Raw genomic sequence first — 22,971 nt, 5'->3', positions numbered from 1 at the left:
CCACTGTAATCGGTAGCAACCACCTGAGAAAGTAATTGAAAAAAGTAACACTTGCTTTATCAAAGTTTTTAAAAAAAATACCTTTTATTATTTGTTCGTGACACAATAAAAATATGACCAAAATTAAAATCACCTGAAACGATTTAACTACATTGGATTATTTCAAGCCAGTGAAGAAAACGCTGTTAAAAATACAAAGACTTTTAACAGGAAATGGCTCTCTGTGTCTTGCTTCACAATGTGTGTGTGTCTATGGGAATCCACTAACAGCGACACAAACACACACCGACACCGCAGGAGAGGAAGTATCTGTAGTGCGCACTTTAAAAAGAACAATGCCGAACAGTGTGTTTTTATTCGCGACCTGATTACGTTATAGTTCAATAATAGTTTATTGACATGATATCGATTTTTTGCCTAGTAATCCAACAGTGACCAATTTAATGGCAAAGAGTGACGCGAGACGCGGCTAAACTGGAGCTGCGACTCCAAGATGATGCGACGTCAGTGTGTTTACACTCCCATCTGCGGCTAATAAGTGTGTCCAGCTGAATAAGAGGTTGTTTTGGTGACATTGGTCGATTTATTATTGGTTAAATCTGGTTCGTTGGATGTAAATCGGGTGAAACCGACGCGCTGTGTTGCTAGCTGGCCCAGCTTTTTACATGACTCTCTTGACTCCAGTTGCTGGTGTATTTTGAGGTCAGTTCCTGCAGGCGATCCTTTCTCCTGGAAAAATGGCAACAGGCTCTAGTTTTGCCTCTGGTGGGAGTGGATCTAGAAATGTATCATCTTTCGCAGCCTCCTCCACTGGAGTGCCAGGACAGGCTCAGCCGATGGTGGTGGTTTGGGAATGGCTGGATGATCTGGGCTACTGGAGGCCCTACACTGGACAGGTGTGCGGCTACATCGAGCAGTGTCTCCAGCATCAGAGAGGAACATCTACAGCCAGCAGCATCTCGCTGGGACAGGTAGACCCCAGTCTGGCTGCATACATCATTGACATCCCCAACCTCAAACAGTTCAGACAAGACACAGGTGAGTGTGATGGCAGACTTGTCCATTCAAACCTGAGATGATGAGAAATCTCATACCAAATTATATAAAAAAAATTCTAACAAAATCTAACATAAAACAAAGGCAATCTTAGTAAATACCAGACCATTCAGAGTAAATTCTAGTGACTGTTGTGTGTGAAAATCACAAGAGATCAGCAGTTACAGAAATACTCAAACCAGCCTGTCTGCCACTATCCAAATCACTGCGATCACATTTTCCCCCATTCTGATGGTTGTGAACATTAACTGAAGCTCCTGACCCGTATCTGTGTATCTTATTTTATGTACTGCCGCCACACGATTGGCTGATTAGATAATCACATGGATGATTGTTGTTGCCAGACGGGCTGGTTTGAGTATTTCTGTAAATGCTGATCTCATGAGATTTTCACCACACAACAGTCTATAGAATTTACTCTGAATGGTGCAAAAAACATGCAGTAAGGGTCAGTTCTGTGGACAGAAATGCCTTGTTGATGAGAGAGGTCAACAGGGAATGACCAGACTGGTTCAAACTGACAAAGTCTACAGCAACTCAGATAACCGCTCTGTACAATTGTGTTGAGAAGAGTATCATCTTAGAATGTTGTTCTGAGATGCGGGGTAGTGCACGAGGGGGACCTACACAATATTAGGCAGGTGGTTTTAATGTTATGGCTGATCACTGTATATAGTGTTTGGTCTGTTAGCTAGAGATTATGCTTGCTTTGGGGGGGATGTTTGAATGACTTTTGACACCTGTGGTCTCTGTGGAAAGAACAGGAAAGAGATGACAAAATATCAGGAAATTAGCTATCAGATTCCTACAGGATGCACTGCACATTTTGTGGATGAAATACAACTCTTTCACACAGTTAACCAGAGAATCTGTTTGTTTTGGTTAGAGAAAGATGTAAATGTGCATTAGAAAGATAGCGACAACATACTGTGGTCCCAAAAAAGTATTTGGACACTTAAGCCACACCTACAAATGTTTGAATTTTTTGCAGTAGATAACAAAATTTCAAACAAAAGTGGCCCTCTGCAAACAAATTATGCTTTTTTTTAAGGACTAACTTCACTTTTCTACAATTTGTATTTGTATTATTTTGAATCAACTTTTCTATTTATTTATTTTCTGCTATTGAACAATGTATTTAGGTTTTAAATGATAAGACTATTCGTTTTGTAAAATGGGATCCATTATTACTGTTTTATTTTTTTATTTTTTTAACGCCTCTTAGGAAAGATGCGCTCAGTGCGTCGAAGCCTGTTCCCTCAGTCATCCGCCCTGGGTAGTGGTGTTCTTTGGGAATGGGCGAATGATGAAGGAAGTTGGACAGCGTACGAGATACGAACCTCCATTTTGCTGGAGCACAGCTATCAAGCAGGGCAGGCCACAGCTGACCTCAGCTCACATGGTTACAACTACATTGTGGACCTCACAGCTCTTGAGCAGATCAATAAGTCCTCCAGTTACAGACGGCATGTAAGGCGGCAGGGCAGTACACCGTATCCCCTCGCCTCTGGGTCGGTTATTCATTCGGGCCCAGCCTGTACCTGTCAGCAGTGCATGAGCAGCAGTAGCACTGCCGGTCCCATGCCGAGTCGATCGCGGCATTCCTTCTCTGCGGGGCAGACCAACCGACCCAACCTCCAGACCCAACATGGAAGACTTCCAGGAGCTAGCCCCTCTTCAGTCTACTCACCCTACCCCAGAAGACCTCTTTCAGTGGGAAACCTGCTATGGAACGGCCCCTGGGGGACCTCCACCTCCATGGTTCATCCCCCAGGACCACCACAAGCTTTTGGCCACCATGCCAACGGTTCAAGGTGAGACTGATTCAGTGGGCCTAGTTTAGTATCCCCAGTTATTTGTGGAAGTTAGCAGAGTGTTTCTGTTCCTGTCACATTATTTGTGTGGAACAGATTTTGCAGTTATATAGGCCATATTATTGTAATAATTAGCAGTATGCCACAGAAACGTTCTTTAGATCTTAATCTGGTTAATAAAAAATGAAAATTCTTACATTTACTCTAGAGCAAGATAATGATACAGATTTCCCGATTCAATTTGATTCCGATACACAAGCTCTCGATTCAATTTAATATTGATAAATATATATTCAATATATAAGTTATAATGTCCCTTTTGCTTGCATATAAAATAAATAATCTCCCAGGTAATGATGTTACTTATACAGGGGACATTTTAACTATGTACATTAGAAAAATTGTAAGTTTATTAATTATATTTGATTATTTTCATAATTTTGGTCACATTTTGGCTTTTTAAAAAAACAAATGAACATGAATGTTTACATATTTATTGTTAAATTCCATAATTTGTACTATTTACAAGTATTTACATTGATTTGTTGAACACGTGCTAAAACCGGTACTGTCACTTTAACAAAAAACGTCATTTCTGTAATCAGCATCTTTAAATGAGCGCATGTTAACTAGAGAAGACTCGAATGGTTTTACCTCATCTGTGTGATGCATGATTAGAATAAAATGTTTTTTGTAGTTGTTTTTGATCAACAACTGACTGTAAAGAACAGAAAGGGTATTAAAAGAGACAGTATTCAATGACAAATGTGTCACGTGGATCTCGTCTTGAACACACATTACACAGAACAACTTTAACTCTCACTGATGAACACTTCACAAATAAATTACACAATTACTGGTGAGTGACATGTAAACATTTACCAGCCAGTTGCCAAATATATTCACTTCAGTCACATAGGTCAACATTTTGTTGCAAGTGATTTCCTGTGATTGTAGTAGAAGGTTGTGCATTGAGTGAAAGATCAATCTTGGGATTTAAGAATCGATATCGAAAATGAAGTTTGCGATTTATCAGAAAAACAATATTTTTACCCACCCCTGATTTACTCCTTCATCTCTTTCCAAACTCGTATGACTTCCTGTAGAACACATAAGCTGTTCGGCCGCATATTCAGTCTAATCTTATGCTGTCAGTGCTGTTAAAATTTACAAAAAGCATCCTAAATTACAATTAGTCCTCTGAAGCCATATGATAGCTTTGTGTGAGGAACAGAACAGAGAAGTTGTTATATGCTGAAAATCACCAATCAAAGCTCTCAAAACTAATTTGTGCTTGCATTAGCTTTAATATGTCGCATGAAGATGCATCTGGTTTGATGTCTGAGATGTCGTTACCAATCGTAACACACCAATTTGAATATGCGACCATCGGGCAATGCAGCAACTCTTGTTATAAGCACTAAATATGCTTCTCATATGGGACACGGATGTGCACGGAGTGACTGAAGCCTGAAGTTGCACTCTGTCCGATCCGTGCGCACTCATCAACAGGGCTGCGAGCTTCGGTGACAGGATAATGTACAGTGGCACACATACGCGATTATATCAGGCTTCCCTTGATATCATGGTGCATGCGACCCATTTTAATTCTGCCTGAGACAAGAAAAAAAAACACCTGCTCCCACCCACTGTGGAAGATGTAGCCAATAAAAAACACAGAATAGCACATACTCTCCTGTCATGGGTATGTACAGTGAGCACATTAATATGATTTTCCTTCAGTGCCATAGTGTATATATACCATGGTATTACAATCCAATACCAGCATGTGCCTCTATACTGACACAGTACTTCGTAAACACCTTTGTGAGGGCAAGAGACTTGCCATATTTTTCAAGGACTTTGCAAAAGCAGAGAAGTCCTCCCACATAGAGCAGTTTAAAAATACACGACGGCAATATTTGTTGTGATAAGGAAACAAGATGTTTGACCCGAAGAGTTTCAAATGAGAGGAAAGGTCCAAAGGTTTTATTACATCAGTTACTAAGTGTCTTTCCTTCCTATTTTTGTGTCCTTCCTCTTGGTAGTTGTAGTAGGCAAACACATTTTTTGAAGACTTAAGCGTTGATATTCCATCATCAAAGCACAGACAAATGGTAACATAGCCATAACACTGCAAAGTCAATTGATTTCACAAACAACGACTTAAATGTGGGATGGACAGGAAGACTATGGTAACATCATTTCCTCTCAGTCTGGACTGATTTCAGCTCAAGAGCAAGAAGAATCATCATCTCCCATTTTTGTTGCGATAGTTTAATTGGCTGTTCACAGTGTAATAGTGTCAGATCCTCCCCTGTACATGGAGAAAATGAGTAAAGGCCTGATTTAGGAAACATGGAGGACAGCAAGTCTGCACTTATTGTGTTGAGTGGAAAGGGAAGACCCTGATGTAGGGATTGTATTGTTCTCCTCTGATTTAAAAAAAAAAAAAAAAAAAAAAAAGGCTGAAAGGGGAACCAGGAAATGCCTGTATTTAGAAACATGTCACTTCAGGGATGGATTCTCACATGTAGTTTCTGGTTAATGTGTGGGTTGATTGCTCCGAAATGAACATTGTTGGCTGGAACCACAAACCACAATTCTGGTCATTCTGTTTCAATCAGAAACTGAAAACCATGTGTGGTTTTCAGTCCTGCTAAAATAAATTATATATGTTAAAAAATATATAATATAATTGACACCTTTTATTTCAACAGGAAAGTTCACAATAAAAACTGGACAGAAAATACATGATACATTTTGCAGTATTTCCAGGTTAAGCATATACACATACTTCCTTAAGTAGATTTGTACAAAAATCTATCCAATGATTGGATCTCTTATTGAAACTGGTCTCAGAACAGTTTGAAAAGTACATTATTTTCATCCTACCTCCGTATACAGCCTACAAGGCAGCATTTTCCTGGTTTCGGACGCAGCCTTGAAGTTGCGCTCACATGCCTCAATCTCCTGAAAGTTTAAAGGGCCTGCATGGATTGTCACAGAGTGACCATCATGATTTGTGAATGAGAGGAACTTTTGATCCTGATTCTGAAGTTTTTGATTCTGGCTGATAGAATCTGCGCTTCAGAGAAAGATATTAGATGAGCGCTCGACCGGAAGAAGACGCTGTATTTCCGTTAGGTTCGTGTATTACATCTGTTTAAAGGAGATATCTGCATATTTTCAAATGGTATATAATAGAAGTTTTATTGATATTTCCCTTTTATCATTAGAAAAGACAGTTAAAGGTGACCGGGAACTGTTGAGGAGAGACTGTTAGAATAAATGCTTTAGAGGAAGATTTATGAACGCTCCACATGATGCTGCATCTGCTGAAGTTGTGTGATGTTGGGTTATTACGATATTACGAGATATGCACATATTTGCAGATGGTATATAATAGAAGTTTTAGTGATATTTCCCTTTTTATCATTCACCTTAATGTTTCAGTTAAGGAGCCAATGGCTCCGAAGTCATTTTTTATTAGTCTGGAGCCCTGTATGAGCCAATAACTTCCCCCTAAGATGGTTATAACCTTACCACCAATACAGTTACTACAATTATCACTACTGTAAAATTACATTTGGTTAATATGGGAACTCCTTCAAATAGTGAAAAAACGTTGAAGGGGGGACGGGGCCGGCAACCGACTAGTTTCCGGTATATGCAAGCAATAGGTGATACTCTGATTCCATCTGTCCCTCACAGCCTCATTGTCATATCTGAAAACATTTCACTACTATGAATAAGGTCCATTGCATGCCACCATGACAGCTTGAGAAAGGCTGGGGATTTCCTTCAGGAAAGTACCTTGCTTTCATTTTCTCTTTAGTAGGTCATCTAAAACAGTATTTTTCTCCTGTATTAGAACATCTTCCAGACATCCAGTGAATGTCAGTGTCAAATGCTGGTGTTCTCAATGCTGCATTTGTATGCATTTAAGTATCTATGTTTTTTGTCTCCACAGTGTTCCAACTGTCCCCTTACAAATGAACGGATCCAGTAATGTGAGTGCGGCACTGGCAGGTACATCACTCATCCATCATGCATTCACACAAGTGGGAAAAACCCTCTTTGTCATCGTTACAGTAGTGTATTGGTTTCTTCTCGTTCCAGAAAGATGTTTGATATTGCAGTAGCAGCTGAACTGTCTTGGGAGTGTCAGTATGAACCACATCAAAAACTGAAAATTCTGTTGCCATTTAAGCCTAAAGTATATTTTGGATTTGATGCAAATGCTTAGCATATGCATACAGTCGGACACTAGCCTGCTAGAGGTTGGCGCATGTGTGCTGCTACTGCTGTAGGATACACGTGTAGAGTTTTTTATATTCCTTCAGACTCAAGTTATACAGGTATGCAGGTATCTCCTGACCTCTTCACACATGCACTTTTGATGTGTACATCTGCTGTTGTTGTTTCTACATCTCCTGATGATAAGTGGTGATTACATCTAGTGCATCTTCATGACAGCAAAGGCTCAGTTGTGAGTGTTGCCCCCTTGTGGACCCACTAATGAGTGCAAATAATTCCAGGCGCATGCGTATGCATCTCGTTCAGAGTACAGTACGCATGGTTTGAAAAATCGGGCAGCACCGTTCAGTGCTCGGGCACTCTACTGGTGAAATTTGCGTCATGCTTCCTGAATGCAGATATCTTGCGTTCGCGTCTGACCGAAGTATACTCTGGGCTTACTCATCCTCATGTCATTTCAAACCAGTTTGACTTTATTTCTGCCATGGAACACAAGAGGAGGGATTTTGAAGTATGGTGATGCTGCTCTTCTTTCCATGCAATGAAATTAAATGGTAAACGGAATGAACAGCCTAAAATCTAATTTTATGTTCCTCGGAAGAAAGTCTCATGGATTTAGAACAACATGAGGGTGAGTAAATGATGACAATTACTTTTTTGTGAACTAAGTTTATTCATGCCACATACTTTGACATGAGGTCAGTGTTTTTCTTGTCTGTTGGAGTCATAATTTTGTGGGTATTGAGTTGATGTGTCATAAAAGAGCTTTTAAAAATGGTCAAGTTAATGATCTGTGGATAGCTGTTGTTCTTGTAGCAGACAGCCACAGCACTAAGACAAATGAGGTTGTTGGGGAACAGACAGACAGATCTGGGGCAAAGTGACATTTATAGGGTTGTTTTCAATAGACTGATGGTGGGGTGCTCTTGGGTCTGTCTTAAATACAGTGATCTTTAAAAACATGGTGTAACTGTGAGACTTCATAGTGCTGATCTGGCTTATGTCAACTTTTAACAAAAATTTCAAAATCAAAAGGAACAGACAGTATCTGGTGTGGCCACCAGCTGCATTAAGTACTGTAGTGCATCTCCTCCTCATGGACTGCACCAGATTTGCCAGTTCTTGCTGTGAGATGTTACCCCACTCTTTCACCAAGGCACTTGCAAGTTCCCGGACATTTCTGGGGGGAATGGCCCTAGCCCTCACCCTCCGATTCAACAGGTCCCAGACGTGCGCAATGGGATTGAGATCCAGGCTCTTCGCTGGTCATGGCAGAACACTGACATTGCTATCTTACCGGAAATCATGCACAGAATAAGCAGGATGGCTGGTGGCATTGTCATGATGAAGGGTCATGTCAGGATGAGCCTGCAGGAAGGGTAACACATGAGGGAGGAGGATGTTTTCCCTGTAACGCACAGTGTTGAGATTGCATTATCGGACTGAGCTTGTTGCCATTGCAGGCAGTGACATACCGCCCCAGACCATGAAGGACCCTCCACCTCCAAATCGGTCCCGCTCTAGAGTACAGACCTCGGTGTAACACTCATTCCTTCAACGATAAACGTGAGTTCGACCATCACCTCTGGTGAGACAAAGCTGTGACTCTTCAGTGAAGAGCACTTTTTGCCAGTCCTGTCTGTGTTTGTGCCCATAGGCGACGTTGTTTCCGGTGATGTCTGGTAAGGACCTGCCTTACAACAGGCCAACAAGCCCTCAGTCCAGCCTCTCTCAGCATATTGCAGACAGTCTGAGCACTGATGGAGGGATTGTGCTTTCCTGGTGTAACTCGGGCAGTTGTTGTTGCCGCCATCCTGTACCTGTCCCGCAGGTGTGATATTTGGATGTACCGGTCCTGTGCAGGTGTTGTTACACATGGTCTGCCACTGTGAGGATGATCAGCTGTCCTTCCTGTCTCCCTGTAGTGTTGTCTTGGGCGTCTCACAGCACGGACATTGCAATTTATTGCCCTGGCTACATCTGCAGTCCTCTAGCCTCCATGTATCATGCCATGCATCATGCACATCCATGCAGATGAGCAGGGACCATGGGCATCTTTCTTTAGTTGTTTTTCAGAGTCTGAAGAAAGGTCTCTATAGTGTCCTAAGTTTTTATAACTGTGACCTTAATTACCTACCATCTGTAAGCTGTTAGTGTCTTAATGACCGTTCCACAGGTTCATTAATTGTTTAACCAGGGAAAACATTGTTTAAACCCTTTACAATACAGATCTGTTATATTTATTTGGATATTTGCAAAATTATCTTTAAAATACAGCATCCTGAAAAAGTGACGTTTATTTTTTGCTGAGTTTAGTAGCTGGTATTGATCAACATCGCTTTATAATACACCATGGCTAATATCCTTCTTGTAGGATGTGTTTTGCTTATCATTGGACAATGTCAGAAAGTAAAGTGCAAATATATGAATTGTGCAGTCATGTTCCATTTCTGACAAATTGAGAAGAAAATGTGACAACATTTCCAGTAAGTCAATGTAGTGATCAACTGATGCTCACTGGTTTATACAGTGCTTTCTGGTAATTTGAGCCAATGTTTCAGTACACTGGGATGATTTCGAAAATGGGACAGCCCCATAAATATCTGTCGCCCTGAGGGCTTGGCCAGTGCATTCATACATTGATACCATGCAAGTTCGTGATATTTTAAATCCTTGTATATGTGTTTTGATTTATTTATTTGGGCATTCAAATCAGTTCCTAATGTTCAATTAATGAAGAAGCAGGTCATCTAAATAAATGGAAACTGACTTGACATAAACAGATGAGGCACAGTTTGTTTTAAAAGGTTAGGAAAAAAACAATGTGCTTCCATAAATGTAAAAAATGCCCCCAAAAATCTAATCCAGGTGGCAAATGTTGCCCCATATTGTAAAAGTTCATTTCTGACACTGCAGGTGTTGTACAGTAGTCAGCACCAATAGATGGATGTTTTGATATTATTTCTCCTGTAGTTTATGCAGAAGTGAGTAGGACCCTAAACTTCTCTTGACCTCATCAGAGCATGCCCCACTTGTGGTTGGCCTCTCCACTCTTGGCTCATTACTCTTCCTTTCCTCCACTCCTCCTCCCCCCTCCTCCTGCATGTCTCCACATGGCCTCCGCCGTTCCAGGCATGGCTTCCATTTTGATGTCAGCTGCAGGACTGGGAGTTCGCTTCATGACAGCCCCGTTCTCCCAGCTTGGCTCCAGCAGGCCCACCAAAGCCCATCCCAGCTACGTTAAGAGGGCAAAGAGACAGTCCAGGACAGGTAGTTCAGCACCGCCAACAAGCCTGACCAAAACCTATGCCCTCTGCTGGCCTGCAAGCGTCACTGCTACTGTCCTTTTTATTTAAAGGAATAGTTCACCTAAAAATGAAAATTCTGTCATTATTAACCCCTCTTCATTTCGTTGTAAAACCATATGCTATAATGTTTTTCTGTGAAAGTAGTTTAGTCAACTCATTCAAATCATCTGTAGCCATACACAAGGCTTGTATAGAGAACAGAGTTGCATTCAAATATTATTAGATTAACAAATATTAAGATATTATTGACTGATAATCTTCCTCTCCAGTCAGCTACAAACTCAGATTGTTTTGTCACTGATTGAGGCAATGAGTCCAGAACTGTATCAGTCAGTCCGTTCATTGAAAATAACTTGTGCAAAAGAACAACTCAGTTCACTAATCAGACTGATTCGGTTCTTGAATTGACCGCTCATTGGAGAGCAAGATTATCAGTGAATAATGTCATTAATTTCAGTCTGTTTGTCACACAAAGCTATTGTATGGCTTCAAAAACCTTGGTACCTATTCATAAAAGAATCTGAAGGCTTGAAATAGCTCATTTAGAAGCAACTCTTATTTAAATAAATTATATATTGACTAAAAATTATTTTTATACACTACCAGTCAAAGGTTTTGAAACACTTGACTGAAATGCTTCTCGTGATTTAAAAAAACATTTTTATCTGAAGGTATAAAAGTTTTTTTGACAAAAATATAATTGTCACCATATTAATTTAATTATAAAACTAAAATTTAATAAAAAATATTTTTTCAAATTCTAGACAATGGGTGACTACTTTGAAGATGCTAAAATATAACACATTTTTGATTTATTTTGGATTTTGTTTAGTCACAACATAATTCCCATAGTTCAATTTATGTTATTCCAAAGTTTTGATGACTTATTCTAAAATGTGAAAAAAATAAATAATTATAATAAAGAATGTGTTTCAAAACTTTTGACCGGTAGTGTACAGTATATAGCTCCTAAACCCACGACAACTTAGAAAGCTTCTTGAGGACTCCTAAATCCTTAAGAGGAAATTGCAGATGTTCAAAAGCATGGCTTCTTTTGTCAAGCCACATTGCAATCGAGTCAATGTATTCAAATAATTTAATGACATAGTCTTGTTATTTATTTATTATTATTGTAAACTTAGTCAGGGATGGAATTACATCCACCACGAACCAAAACAACCCAGTTACACCAGAGATAAAGGTTTTGAGCAATATCTTAACAGAACCTTGCCTAAAATATGGGGTGAAGTCATGAAGTTCATGTAGACAATGAGGCATGAATCTATATATATACATTTTGTATAAATAGGCTACATTTAATGATTAGTAAATAAAATATTAGTTCCCTGTTTATGATTGCAATTACAAGCAATTCACACATCACAAGCTGGCAGCGCTTCGCTGGAATAATCGCGCCCGCCTTCGGGCAAGCTGCGCGGATGACAGTTTACATTCTGTCTCATTTGTTTCTTTTTGCATTCAGAACAACACATAATGTAATAAGGAAAACACCACTATTAATCCTTGAGATTTCCAACCCAGCATACAGGTACACACTCCTTAAACCATGGTCACACTCAAAATTACATTAAACGATTAAAAGAGAAAACAAACTTGCATCGTGAGTCTATTCAAAATATAAATGAAACCTGGAAATAAAGTTTTAGGATTTTGCAGGTGCGATTAACTGAAAAGGGCTAAATAGTTGACCGGATCATGAAGCCTGCATTTTAAAAAATTATAATAAACTATTTAAATCTGAAAAATTGGCACAGCCATTGACCAGGAAAATAAAAATGGTGCTCCATGTCAAAAAGGTTGCCGACCCCAGAAAGATAAATATTTGTGAATACAGGCACTGCAATATAGTGCATAAGTCATGTCGTCAGTACTTGTGGTGATTTTTGTGTCCCTTTTGGAGCTTGACAGACATGGCCACTATAAACTGTTGTGGTATTTAAAAAATATCTATGTGAAGTAGGGGTGAGCATTATAAGCAAAAAATAATATTGCAAGTATTTTGGTCTAATTTTATATATATATATATATATATCACAAAATACCAACACATTTTATAGAAGATGATTAGAAAACATCTAGAAAAATTAAGAAAGTCATTATATGAGAAAGAAGAGCAAGAAATGTTGTGCTTGATGGAAAACAATAGCAGCATATGGGTTTGGAATAACATGAGGGTGATTAAATAATCTCAGAATCTTTCATTTTTGCGTATGGTATTCCTTTAAAATTTGCTATTTTTCTTTACCATTCTACTTCCAATGTATTCTTTTGCCATGGGATTTAGCTTTTTAGTTTCAGAAGGATTTAAGTGATTTGCCTCTTCCAGCTATTCCAAGACATTTATGTGTTGCTTGTTATCACTTGCTTCAGCTGTCATGTTTTCAGTCATTTCATGTTTGTGCCATCACGATCACGCCTTGCTTTCATCCTCATTGTCACCACAATGAATGCACTATTGATTGTATATGACTTCACACCTGCCTGCGCTCACCTATGGGACATGGTAGACTGATGTCTACTGGGTTTTTTTTATTTTGAATAACAATTGATCACTTCTATGTTTGTTGTTAATCTAATGCCCACGTTACAAGAGAAGACGTATTAGGTTCAGATTGACACTCACAAGCAATGTGAGTTTACTGCTTTAATATCGGCTTACTAAAACATCCTAAACACATATTCAGTATTGAACTGGCTATTGCATTGTTGGCTGATAACTCTAAAAACACTAAGGTCTGTGATCTGAATAGTCAGTGTGTTTGTACATCCAACACAAAGGCAATAACTCTCAAAAATTTTGTTTTGTGAAAATTGCATTATAAAACCCTGTTTTATAAAATAAAATGACTCTAAATTCTCTATCAACTCTTAATAGACAGTATACAAACACATTTGACTGCACATCAGTTGAATTGTATTTTAATGCGGTAAGTTACTGCATTAGAATGCACTACAGTTAGTCAAGTACTTTGCGGAAGAGTTGTTTACTTTTATGTAACTATTTATTGAACATTGTCGTCTTATTATAGTGTTGTTGTCACCCTTTTATAAAAGCAATAAGCCACTCGTGGCTGTGCATTACAGTGGTTTACCCTTGGTTGAGGGTATTTTAGGCACTCTGCAATGCTTTGCTTTATTAAGGGTTTCATGCAAATCAATACAGAGGGTTCACACTGACACGATGTTACATTGATTTTACAATAAAATTAAGTCATTCTTTTTCAAAGAGTTAAAGATATGCATTTACATGTGTGACTACGACAGTTGGCGATGCGGCAAACCTGAAGAGCAACTATCAAAACCGCAGAGACTCTAACATGGAGGTCTGCAATACACGGATAAAGCAATCGGTTAGCATTCCCTTTCATCTCGATGGCAGCTACTTGGCTGAAGCATGACCTCCCCAGATGTACGTGACCTGCATGCTTCCATCTTTGCTGATGGGCATTCAGTTCTGGATATAGATTATTCTTTTTTTTAAATGGAAATGGAAAGTAAGTCCATTTCATGCTTTCAAGGGCCCTACTAAATTTTGCCACTGATAAAGCATTTACTATTTGGAATGTATATGCTGCTTGCATTTCGTCACAATTAACGGTTACTTTTAAATGACCAATAATGGTAAAACGGGCTTTTCGCCCCGAGAATGGTGTAGTTACAGCATCTACCAGCAGGGGGTTAGTCGCTGTCTTGGACTCGTCAACCTCCAGTGATTTAATCCCTGTCAGTGTGAACGGCTTTGAAAATGCCAACGCAACACAAATCGTCAAAAACAAACATGTATGCGCGCACCGAATAAGCTGACAATAATTGTTTATATGCAAAGCAAAATGAGTGTCAAAAATCGAGTTTTGCTTAAATCGTTTAAGACCTTTTCCCAGAAAAGAACACTTGGTGTTAGGTTGTGCATGTAAACATGCTCATTAAAAACAAACTGTTTACCAGGATGGCATTAATGCATTGGGTAATTTGTTGTTGATTCCTGGTTGTTACACTGGAAAGGTGATGCCATATTATGTATAATAGCTTAATAGAAACGTACGTTTTTATGGATTATTTGATCTTTTTAGAAACCAGAGTATACTGAAAAATAGCAATTGCCAGGAAGTAAACATAGTTTCCTCACAGCACTTTCATGTACTGTAAATAAGGTGCACTAATTATGGCACAATAGATTTGATCAAATTAATAATAAATATTTATATTTTAAATGTCTGTTTAATGCTTAAAGAGTGAATTCTTTCAGAATACATGTTTATAACTGTAAAGAATTTAATATCTGAATGTTAACCTCAGAGAATATTGGTTTAAGTATGTTAATGTAAACTCCATGTTCACATCTGAATCCTAAATTTGGGTGCTTGTTAGTTGACTAGTTCAAAGTGTGTTATATGTGTGTCCTTAGCCCCTCAGAAGCCAGAAGAAGTCATTAAGAAATACATGGAGCAAGTGCCTGTTGTCCCAGATGAGGTATATTTACAGTCTATTTATTGGATTACTATTTCTTTAGGTCCTCTCTCCAACAATGAAAATAAATAAAAAAATTAAACTGGGGTCCAAAAGTCAGAGACATTTAAAAAAATATATTGTTTTATTTCAACCTGGAATAAAACAACATTTTAGGATTTTTGAAGTTGTGACGTAAAAATTCTGCACTATTTTTCACTAACACAAGAAGCAGATTTGTGTCACATGACCATGTTCTCATTTATACAGACAGTTATAATTCTTTGCTTAGAAGCACTCTGGTAGTCTAGACTGCCCTTATATCCCTCTCCAGCCCTCACTGCAACACAAAACAGCTGTTTAGGGGTAATTTCCCACAGGTGTCAATCCTTACCGCTTTCCTCTCTTAGCCTCGCTCTCTACAGAACATTGCTCGACCACGCCCCATCACCACACATGGATCATCAGGTTTTGCACAAAATTGTGCAGTCTATGCCAGCTTGAATGCAAAATAGAAGAACTATTCCACTAGTGGTCTCAGACTTTTGGTCCCCGCTGTATACTATTTTGGGAATGTAACCTCTGATTGTGAAGGTGTGGTATTGCAGGATGCCCTATAAGATTTTTTTATATGTGGCTGTGTGGTATCAGGACTGTATTATCTGTATGGAGCGGTTAGCCTGCCCGTCTGGTTATGAGGTCCCTGCTGAGTGCTCTCAGTCTCTTCAGCCCAACACTGTGAGCAAACTCATGAAGTGTGGACACACCTTCCACATGCTCTGCATGCTGGCCATGTACAACAATGGAACAAAGGTGTGTATTACCTTACTATCAGTAAGCCACGTGGATTCTGTAGCATTTCTTAAGAATTGAAATGCCCGGCATTGTTTCCATCGAACAAAAAGGGAGAAATTTGAAGAATCTTCACATAGACCTTTTCCATACAATGACAGTTTATAGTTACCACATCTTTCAAGCTCCAGAAAGGACAAAAAGCTCTTTAAAAGTATTCCATATGACATCTGTGCTGTATTGGATGTGTTCTGAAGCCATACGATAGCTTTGTGTGAGTAACAGATTGAGATTTAAGTCATCATTCACTGATAATCTTCCCAATCCATTATTGGATGTCGTCAACATAAAATGTCGAAGTCAAATGTCATGACGTCAGACCTGCAGCATATTTTATCAAAGATAAAAGCAGAGGCAGATGATTTTTCCAAACTCTCCCTTTTGTGTTCCACAGACAAAATGACAGTAAATAATGAAAGAATTTTCAGAATGGTTAATTTTTGGGTGAGCTATTCCTTTAATACTCAAACAAGCAAGGGGTGGGAACTTCAGGGGAACTGTTCATTTAAATATTTTGGCTAATTTGTTTTTAGCTCCTAAAATGTAATTTAATTTAACATATGTTAACATGTTTAAAGGTGCGCACAGTAATTTTTTGCTTGTTATCTTCGACTTCTTGGACAGTGACACCTAGTGGTGTGGAGGAAGCATAGTTTTCAGTTACAGATACCATTATAGAAATCCCTATGCACGATCAGTAGTACAATGCAATGCGTGTCCGGGCCAAGTTGTTAATTACTGTGTACTTGGGATCTTAAGAAATTGAATAGCGCAGTTCTTGTCTTAAACTATTGTGCAATTTTGGGGTCATTCCAGAAGTTCATTACATTTAGTTTTTTCCCCACTTGTCGAATCTTGTCACAACATAGGATGGGAGCTTACAGTGCCCCTCATGTAAGACAATCTACGGAGAGAAGACAGGCACCCAACCAAAGGGCAAGATGGAGATCTACAGCATTCATCAGTCTTTGCCTGGACACCCAGACTGCGGCACTATACAAATCATTTACAATATCCCACCCGGAATACAGGTTTGACTAACACCAGTGCTGCAGAGTGCTGTTTTATATTTAAATGCAGGGTTCAACATTATCACTTGGCAAATGCAAGTCAAAATTAGTTTCATGGCCATGAATTATTTTTATTTATTTCTTTTAATAATATTTAGTGATAGTTAATTTTGGATTTATTTACATGAACCATGTTTTATGTATATACTATAACCTCTATACCTCTACATATGAATATATGTATAACAGTAACCTCTTTTTAGAAGATGCAAAAAACTGTGCTATATGAACCTGCCAAATAATTGCATCCAGCAGTCCAACGTTAGTGTCCGATTGCTTATGCTGCAGGAATAGATCAAAGTGGTGTCTTATGCTGCATAACTGACTCATTCCCAGTGGCAGTCCATGACAGATTTTTCCAGGGAGGCAAATATATAAATCAGTATTGAAATATCAAACCAATAAAAGTTTTCACTGGGTCTAAATATCATGTATTTTATATGTTTTTTGCTGATAGTTATGCTGCTGTACACAGATTATGTCCTCTCCCTGATATATTTAAATAGACCTTATTCACACTAGCACCATCTTTGTTTTTTAATGGGAATGACAGCGAGGCTGTGAGGTAGAGACTTTCAGTGTCTTCAATGGGCTGTACTGCAGTTTATTGTGTTTTTGGCTCGTTCCGTGGACAAAACATTGATAAAATATCTGTCCAAGAACATTCTGTACAGACAACAGGAGTTGTAGAAAATCTGATGTGATCTAAGAGATTTTGTACAGCTTTATACTGTTCGTGCCATTGAATAGATGGTAAGTCTATACCTCACAGCCTTGTTGTGCATCAAATCAAAGATGGTGCTAGCGTGAATAAGGTCAATAGTCATGATAACTACTGTTGTGTTATAATATTTCCAATCATCAACTCAACCCTTGTCGATACAACAAAAGAATGAAACAAATGACACACCAGCATTTACAGACTGCAATCAATGCAAACATTTATAAATTAATGGAGGGAATCATTCCATGTACAGTAACATCTACTCACCGTATACAGTATGTGCAGACTAACTTTAACTTCCACTGCTTCATTGTGTAAATTTATGTGATCCTGTCGTTCAGCCTTTCACACATAGATTTTATTCCATCATTGGTGTATTTGTTTTAAGTTTCTCTTCACCTGTCACGTTAATCACATGCAGTCTTAATGGAGAATAAATGTGATACTGAAAGCTAAATGGCTTGAATGGTTACTTCTGATAATGATTGGTTATGAACATGGAAGGAGGCAAATTAAATTTTGCCTCTGTATTGCCTTTTTTTGTTGGACGCTGTTTGAAAGGAACCAGATGACGTTGCGTCATTTCAATATCCATTTAGGCATTCATACCGATTCACACAGTAATTTAAACTCTCCTGGCTACCGTGCATAAAAAACATTTACGTATTTTTCCATTAAAGGCATCCGAGTTGTGTATATTGGAAAAAATAATCTGTTATTTTATCGCTTTTGTTATGTTCTTTTTTTAATACATTTTTGAGGAGGCTGAGCTTCCTCTGACCAGTCGCAACTGTTCATTCCTATTGTATGCAAAAATAGTTTTATCCTTGCCTCAGCACTGCACTAAACACTCTAATATTAATGCACTCCATTCTCTCTGCAGGGTCCGGAGCATCCAAACCCAGGACAGCCGTATACATGCAGAGGTTTCCCTCGATTCTGCTTCCTTCCTGATAATGACAAAGGCAGAAAGGTAATAGAAAGAGAATCGACTCTGTTCATATAAAGATTGAATCATAAACCACTTTCACATATAAAACCTGTTAAATTGCCATACATTTACCGGATTAACCTTTTTAGTAAACTTTAACGCAGACGTTTTCGCATCTGTTAATCACAAAAGCAATGGTTTACAGTGCACCCATTCACAAACCACCACCAAAATGGCAAAAATGACAAATCTGTGGTTGAAATAAGAATAAGAAATAAGGGCACTATTAATTTGGAGCTGAATGCAGTGTCTGCAATGCTTTTTGCTCCATTTCCATAGTAAATAATAACTTTCCGAATAATAGCTTTCAATAACAAATGAAAGTATGGGAATTGTATACTAACCAAAAATATTAAACATGATAACTTACAAATTACATGCTAGATCTGCAACTATCTGCTCCGACTACCCATTAAAAAATTAGGATTTCAGTTTTCTGGCGAAAAGTAGATTAAGCATATAGTCCACTCAGAGGCCGAGATATTCAAGGAAACACTGGGGAAGATGTGTGGGTTTACAAAATAGACTCCATGCCAATGGATGAGCACAATGAGCTGCATTTAAGATCTGTGTATTGTGATGGAAGGTCATAGAGGAAAATACATTTTTCCTAGTAAATGCTTCCATATAGTGTAATGAATTCCACAAAAATGAAAATTTTTAGCAGGGAGCAAACAGAGCCTGAATCACAGGCTTTCAAAGACAAGACAAAACAAGTAAATAAAAAGATGTTCATTGTAATATTGTAAATATATACTATATTTTATGAAGTAGTGGAATCTTTGCTTTTGTTAATTTTTTTATGTGAGAAATTTTATGCAAATTGAGAACAATATTTTTCAATCAGTCCACTGTCAGTGTGTTAAGTGAGCTTTTAATTTTAAATGTGAAAAGTGCAGGTGGCAGCCAAAATATGCATCAGAGCTGAAGAGGTTTAATTGATGGCAAAGACAGCATTTTTGACAGCTGCTATTGCAACTGATAGATTTCTTTTATGATAATTTGTCTTTATTGTTTAAAGGCATGTGCATGTGGGTTTTAAGAGCATACAATTTCACTTGCATGAAGGACTTGCAAGAAAATAAATCACATACTGCAGTGCAATAACAAAAGAAATGCAGTATATATTGGATTGTGACCCAGGTCTTGCTCAGCATGTATTGTGTTGTGTTGATCTTTGCACATTGCTCTGGTCTATGCCTCGTTCTTTTTGAGCAAACCACACACTGTGTTTACTTTAAATCTGAGGCACTCATCATCTCCATGGTAACTGTCTCCAGGTACTCGAGTTGCTGAAAGTGGCGTGGACACGGCGCCTCATCTTCACTGTGGGCACCTCAAGCACCACAGGGGAACCTGACACCGTTATATGGAACGAGATCCACCACAAGACAGAGATGATGTCCAATGTGTCCGGCCATGGCTACCCAGACCCCAACTACCTGGACAATGTGCTCTCAGAACTGGCCTCACAGGGTGTTACAGAGGACTGCCTAAAACGAGATGCACAAAGCCAAGTGGCCCAAGGTTCAGCAATGTGAACAATCAACTTGATCTACTTGTTTGTAGATCTAATTAATCTTGATATGAAAAGGGAATACTAGAGTTGCTAGTAATGCTGTGCAGCATAAGGTTGGATGCATGTGAATGCGTCTGTGTTAATAGGTGATGATGTGTCTTAGGGTTAAAGTGATAGTTCACCCAAAAATGAAAATGATTTACTCCCCCTCATGTTGTTCTAAACCCATATGACTCATTCTTTCATGGAACACAAAAAGGAGATATTTTTAAGAATGTACTGGTCATTGTTTCCATGCAACTGTAATGAATGGGGACTGGGCGATCAAGCTTTAAAAAGGGATACATAGACATCAACAATCAGACATTGTTAATTCTCTCATGAACTGAAGGCATAAGAGCTAGGGCAGATGTCAAGATTTTCAGTGAATGACTTAAATTTTGATCTGTTTGTAACACAAAGCTATCGTATGGCTTCAGAAGACTTTGAATAGTGCACAAGTCAAATTAACTACATTTGTGGTACTCTTGTGGTGTTTTTTACATCCTTTTTTAACCTTGAAAGCACCAGTTGTGATTAATTGTATTTGCATGGAAAAGGGCAACCAGTGCATTCTTCAAAATATCTCCATTTGTGTTCCATGGAATAAAAAAACAAAAAAACAAGTATGGATTTGGAATGACATAAGGGTGAGTAAATGATGACAGAATTTCTATTTTTGGTTGAACTATTCCTTGAATGGCATTTCCCTCATCCATTCCCCACTATATGACTAGAATATCAATGCACACATGGGGACACAGACATGGTCGTCATCTTAATCTTCACCATATCTTAAGGCAGCTAAAGTTGGGTCAAGGTTGGGTTGGGTTTTAACAGAAGCAGTTGATCTCATACAAGTGTCTATGTTCACATACGTCTGCAGAAGTGCAAGGCTCATTTTTAAATCATATTTTAGTTGCTGACTTATGAGGGTGCCTGAATCTTACACCAAGATGAGACCCTCTGTTGCCAATTTACGACTGTGATGCCTTTTCTGACTTAAATGACAGCAGATCACCTAAAAAGATATAATTATACTTTTGGAATGAATCTGGAGCAGACAAGATTTCTTTAAAAACAGTTACATAAAACGGTCTGTACTTGGTAAATCTTGCACATCAATGCAAATCCTAAATCTTAACTAGTATTGTAAAATGGTATGCTTCATTAGTGAAAGGCACTTTTAAAGAATCTGCAGCTATGATTTTAGTTCGTATGGGTTTTAAAGGCATTTTGGTTTGGTTTCCAGGTCAGATTTGGTGATTTTCACTTGCTGCTATTTTATTTTTAAATGATCATTCATGATCACAGGGGACTTAACTTTCTGTTTTGATTCTGTTACATCCACACCATTTTATTTCTTTTTAATATACATTGTGAATGAATTATATACATGTTAAAAAATTGAATGGCTCTGTAAAACTACTAATTAAAAAAAAAAAAGAATTCCAATGCTTATTTATAGTTTTAGCTCCTGAAAATAGGATTCAAAATGATATTCCTTATCCCTAGGATTCAGACATGATTTCTGATTTGCAGTATTAGACAGTGCCACAGTGACAATCAGCAGTGTTGGATTAAGCTACATTACCACTGCGAGTCTGTAGAAATTCATTCAATTGTTAATTTGTCCATCATCGCTCATTCGACAACATGGGATATTCATATGAGTTTACTATGTATGCAACTGTACATATAAATATATATTCAACTTCTAATCAGCAATAAAATAACTCGACATGACATTTGTCTGTTTTGGTCATGTGCAATCAATACACACTTCACTTGTTAATCATAGGATTGCTCAGCTATGCTGTACTCTTGCAAACAGTATCATGCATTTACATTAAAAAAATTTTGCACAACCGAAAGACATCAATAAATGTCTCGTTCCTAAAGAATTTAGAATTGCATCAGAAACCCCTGCTCCAGAGGCATGAAATGATTACAGCTGTATATCTTAAATATATGACACGAGTTCAGATGTACAATTGCACTCTACAGACACACCACTGTTTAAAGTTGTACAAACATGTTGTAATCAGAAAATTGGCATCAGAAAGTATATGGACACTTAAACTGTATGAATTCCATTGCATTTGATTAAAAAATTATCAAACCAAGTGTCCTCAAACAAATCATGCTTGACTTATTTTGACTTCAAATGTATGCATTTACTTTATACCAACTGGTCCCAAGGTCAGCTGTAGTGGATGTACGTAGTCAGTTCCTCAAGTTCACTCAGGTGTAGTTAAGCACATTATTGTTACACTCATGTCAATCTACCAATTAGTGTATAAGCTTGATATTTGTCACTTGGTTTTCATTTAGCTTTATAATACATAGGCATTTTAAGTGTTTTAAGTGTCCAATGCTATAAAATAGGTTCCTCAGGCCAGACTTAAACCACTCTTGTCAGATTCTCTATTACTATTCTCCTACAGTTTATGTTTTATTAGATCCATTAATACAGTTGACATTGCACCCAAAAATCTCATAAATTTGCAAGATTGTTATATGGGAATTAGGTATCACAGCTGGTCTAATCTATGAGGACATTTTTCTCTCTGAAGAGGGCAGTGTTGCTCTATGACTTTGACTGCAGTGGTTCTGCTGCTTTGAGTTAACACAAATGCATCTTTCAACTGCACAGTAAGTTTTTTACTTTTTTCTCATGAAGTAAAAACTCGATGATGGTCACAACAGGATGCATTACCTGTCCACTTTAAAGTAGTAGCGTTTAAAATATGTAATGTAATATTTATCCCATTTGGGGTAAAGGGATATTTAACCCCAAAATTGATTTCACCCCAAGACATCTTTTACTCACAGTTACATTGTTCCAAACAGTTCATTATTCACCATTTA

At 38.1% G+C, this 22,971-nt stretch overlaps 1 protein-coding gene across 2 annotated transcripts; it reads left to right on the top strand.

Annotated features, from left to right (window-relative positions):
• The first annotated feature begins 261 nt into the window (after positions 1 to 261).
• Positions 262 to 22,302, top strand: LOC127636802 (probable E3 ubiquitin-protein ligase DTX2). 2 transcript variants are annotated; one of them, XM_052117546.1, is made up of 9 exons: positions 262 to 1,038; positions 2,282 to 2,870; positions 6,844 to 6,902; positions 10,263 to 10,400; positions 14,865 to 14,929; positions 15,557 to 15,718; positions 16,627 to 16,788; positions 18,435 to 18,524; positions 19,823 to 22,302. In XM_052117546.1, the coding sequence occupies exons 1-9, from the start codon at positions 738 to 740 to the stop codon at positions 20,081 to 20,083; spliced, it is 1,827 nt and encodes a 608-aa protein (XP_051973506.1). In that variant the 5' UTR covers positions 262 to 737; the 3' UTR covers positions 20,084 to 22,302. The 2 variants fall into 2 exon arrangements, with proteins under 2 accessions (XP_051973506.1, XP_051973515.1); XM_052117555.1 differs by lacking the exon at positions 10,263 to 10,400.
• Positions 22,303 to 22,971: the final 669 nt, after the last annotated feature.

The sequence above is a fragment of the Xyrauchen texanus genome, chromosome 4 (assembly GCF_025860055.1).
Source record: "Xyrauchen texanus isolate HMW12.3.18 chromosome 4, RBS_HiC_50CHRs, whole genome shotgun sequence".
NCBI lineage: Eukaryota > Metazoa > Chordata > Actinopteri > Cypriniformes > Catostomidae > Xyrauchen > Xyrauchen texanus.
Note: the sequence above shows the minus strand (reverse complement) of the source record. Positions and strands in the feature narration are given on the sequence as shown.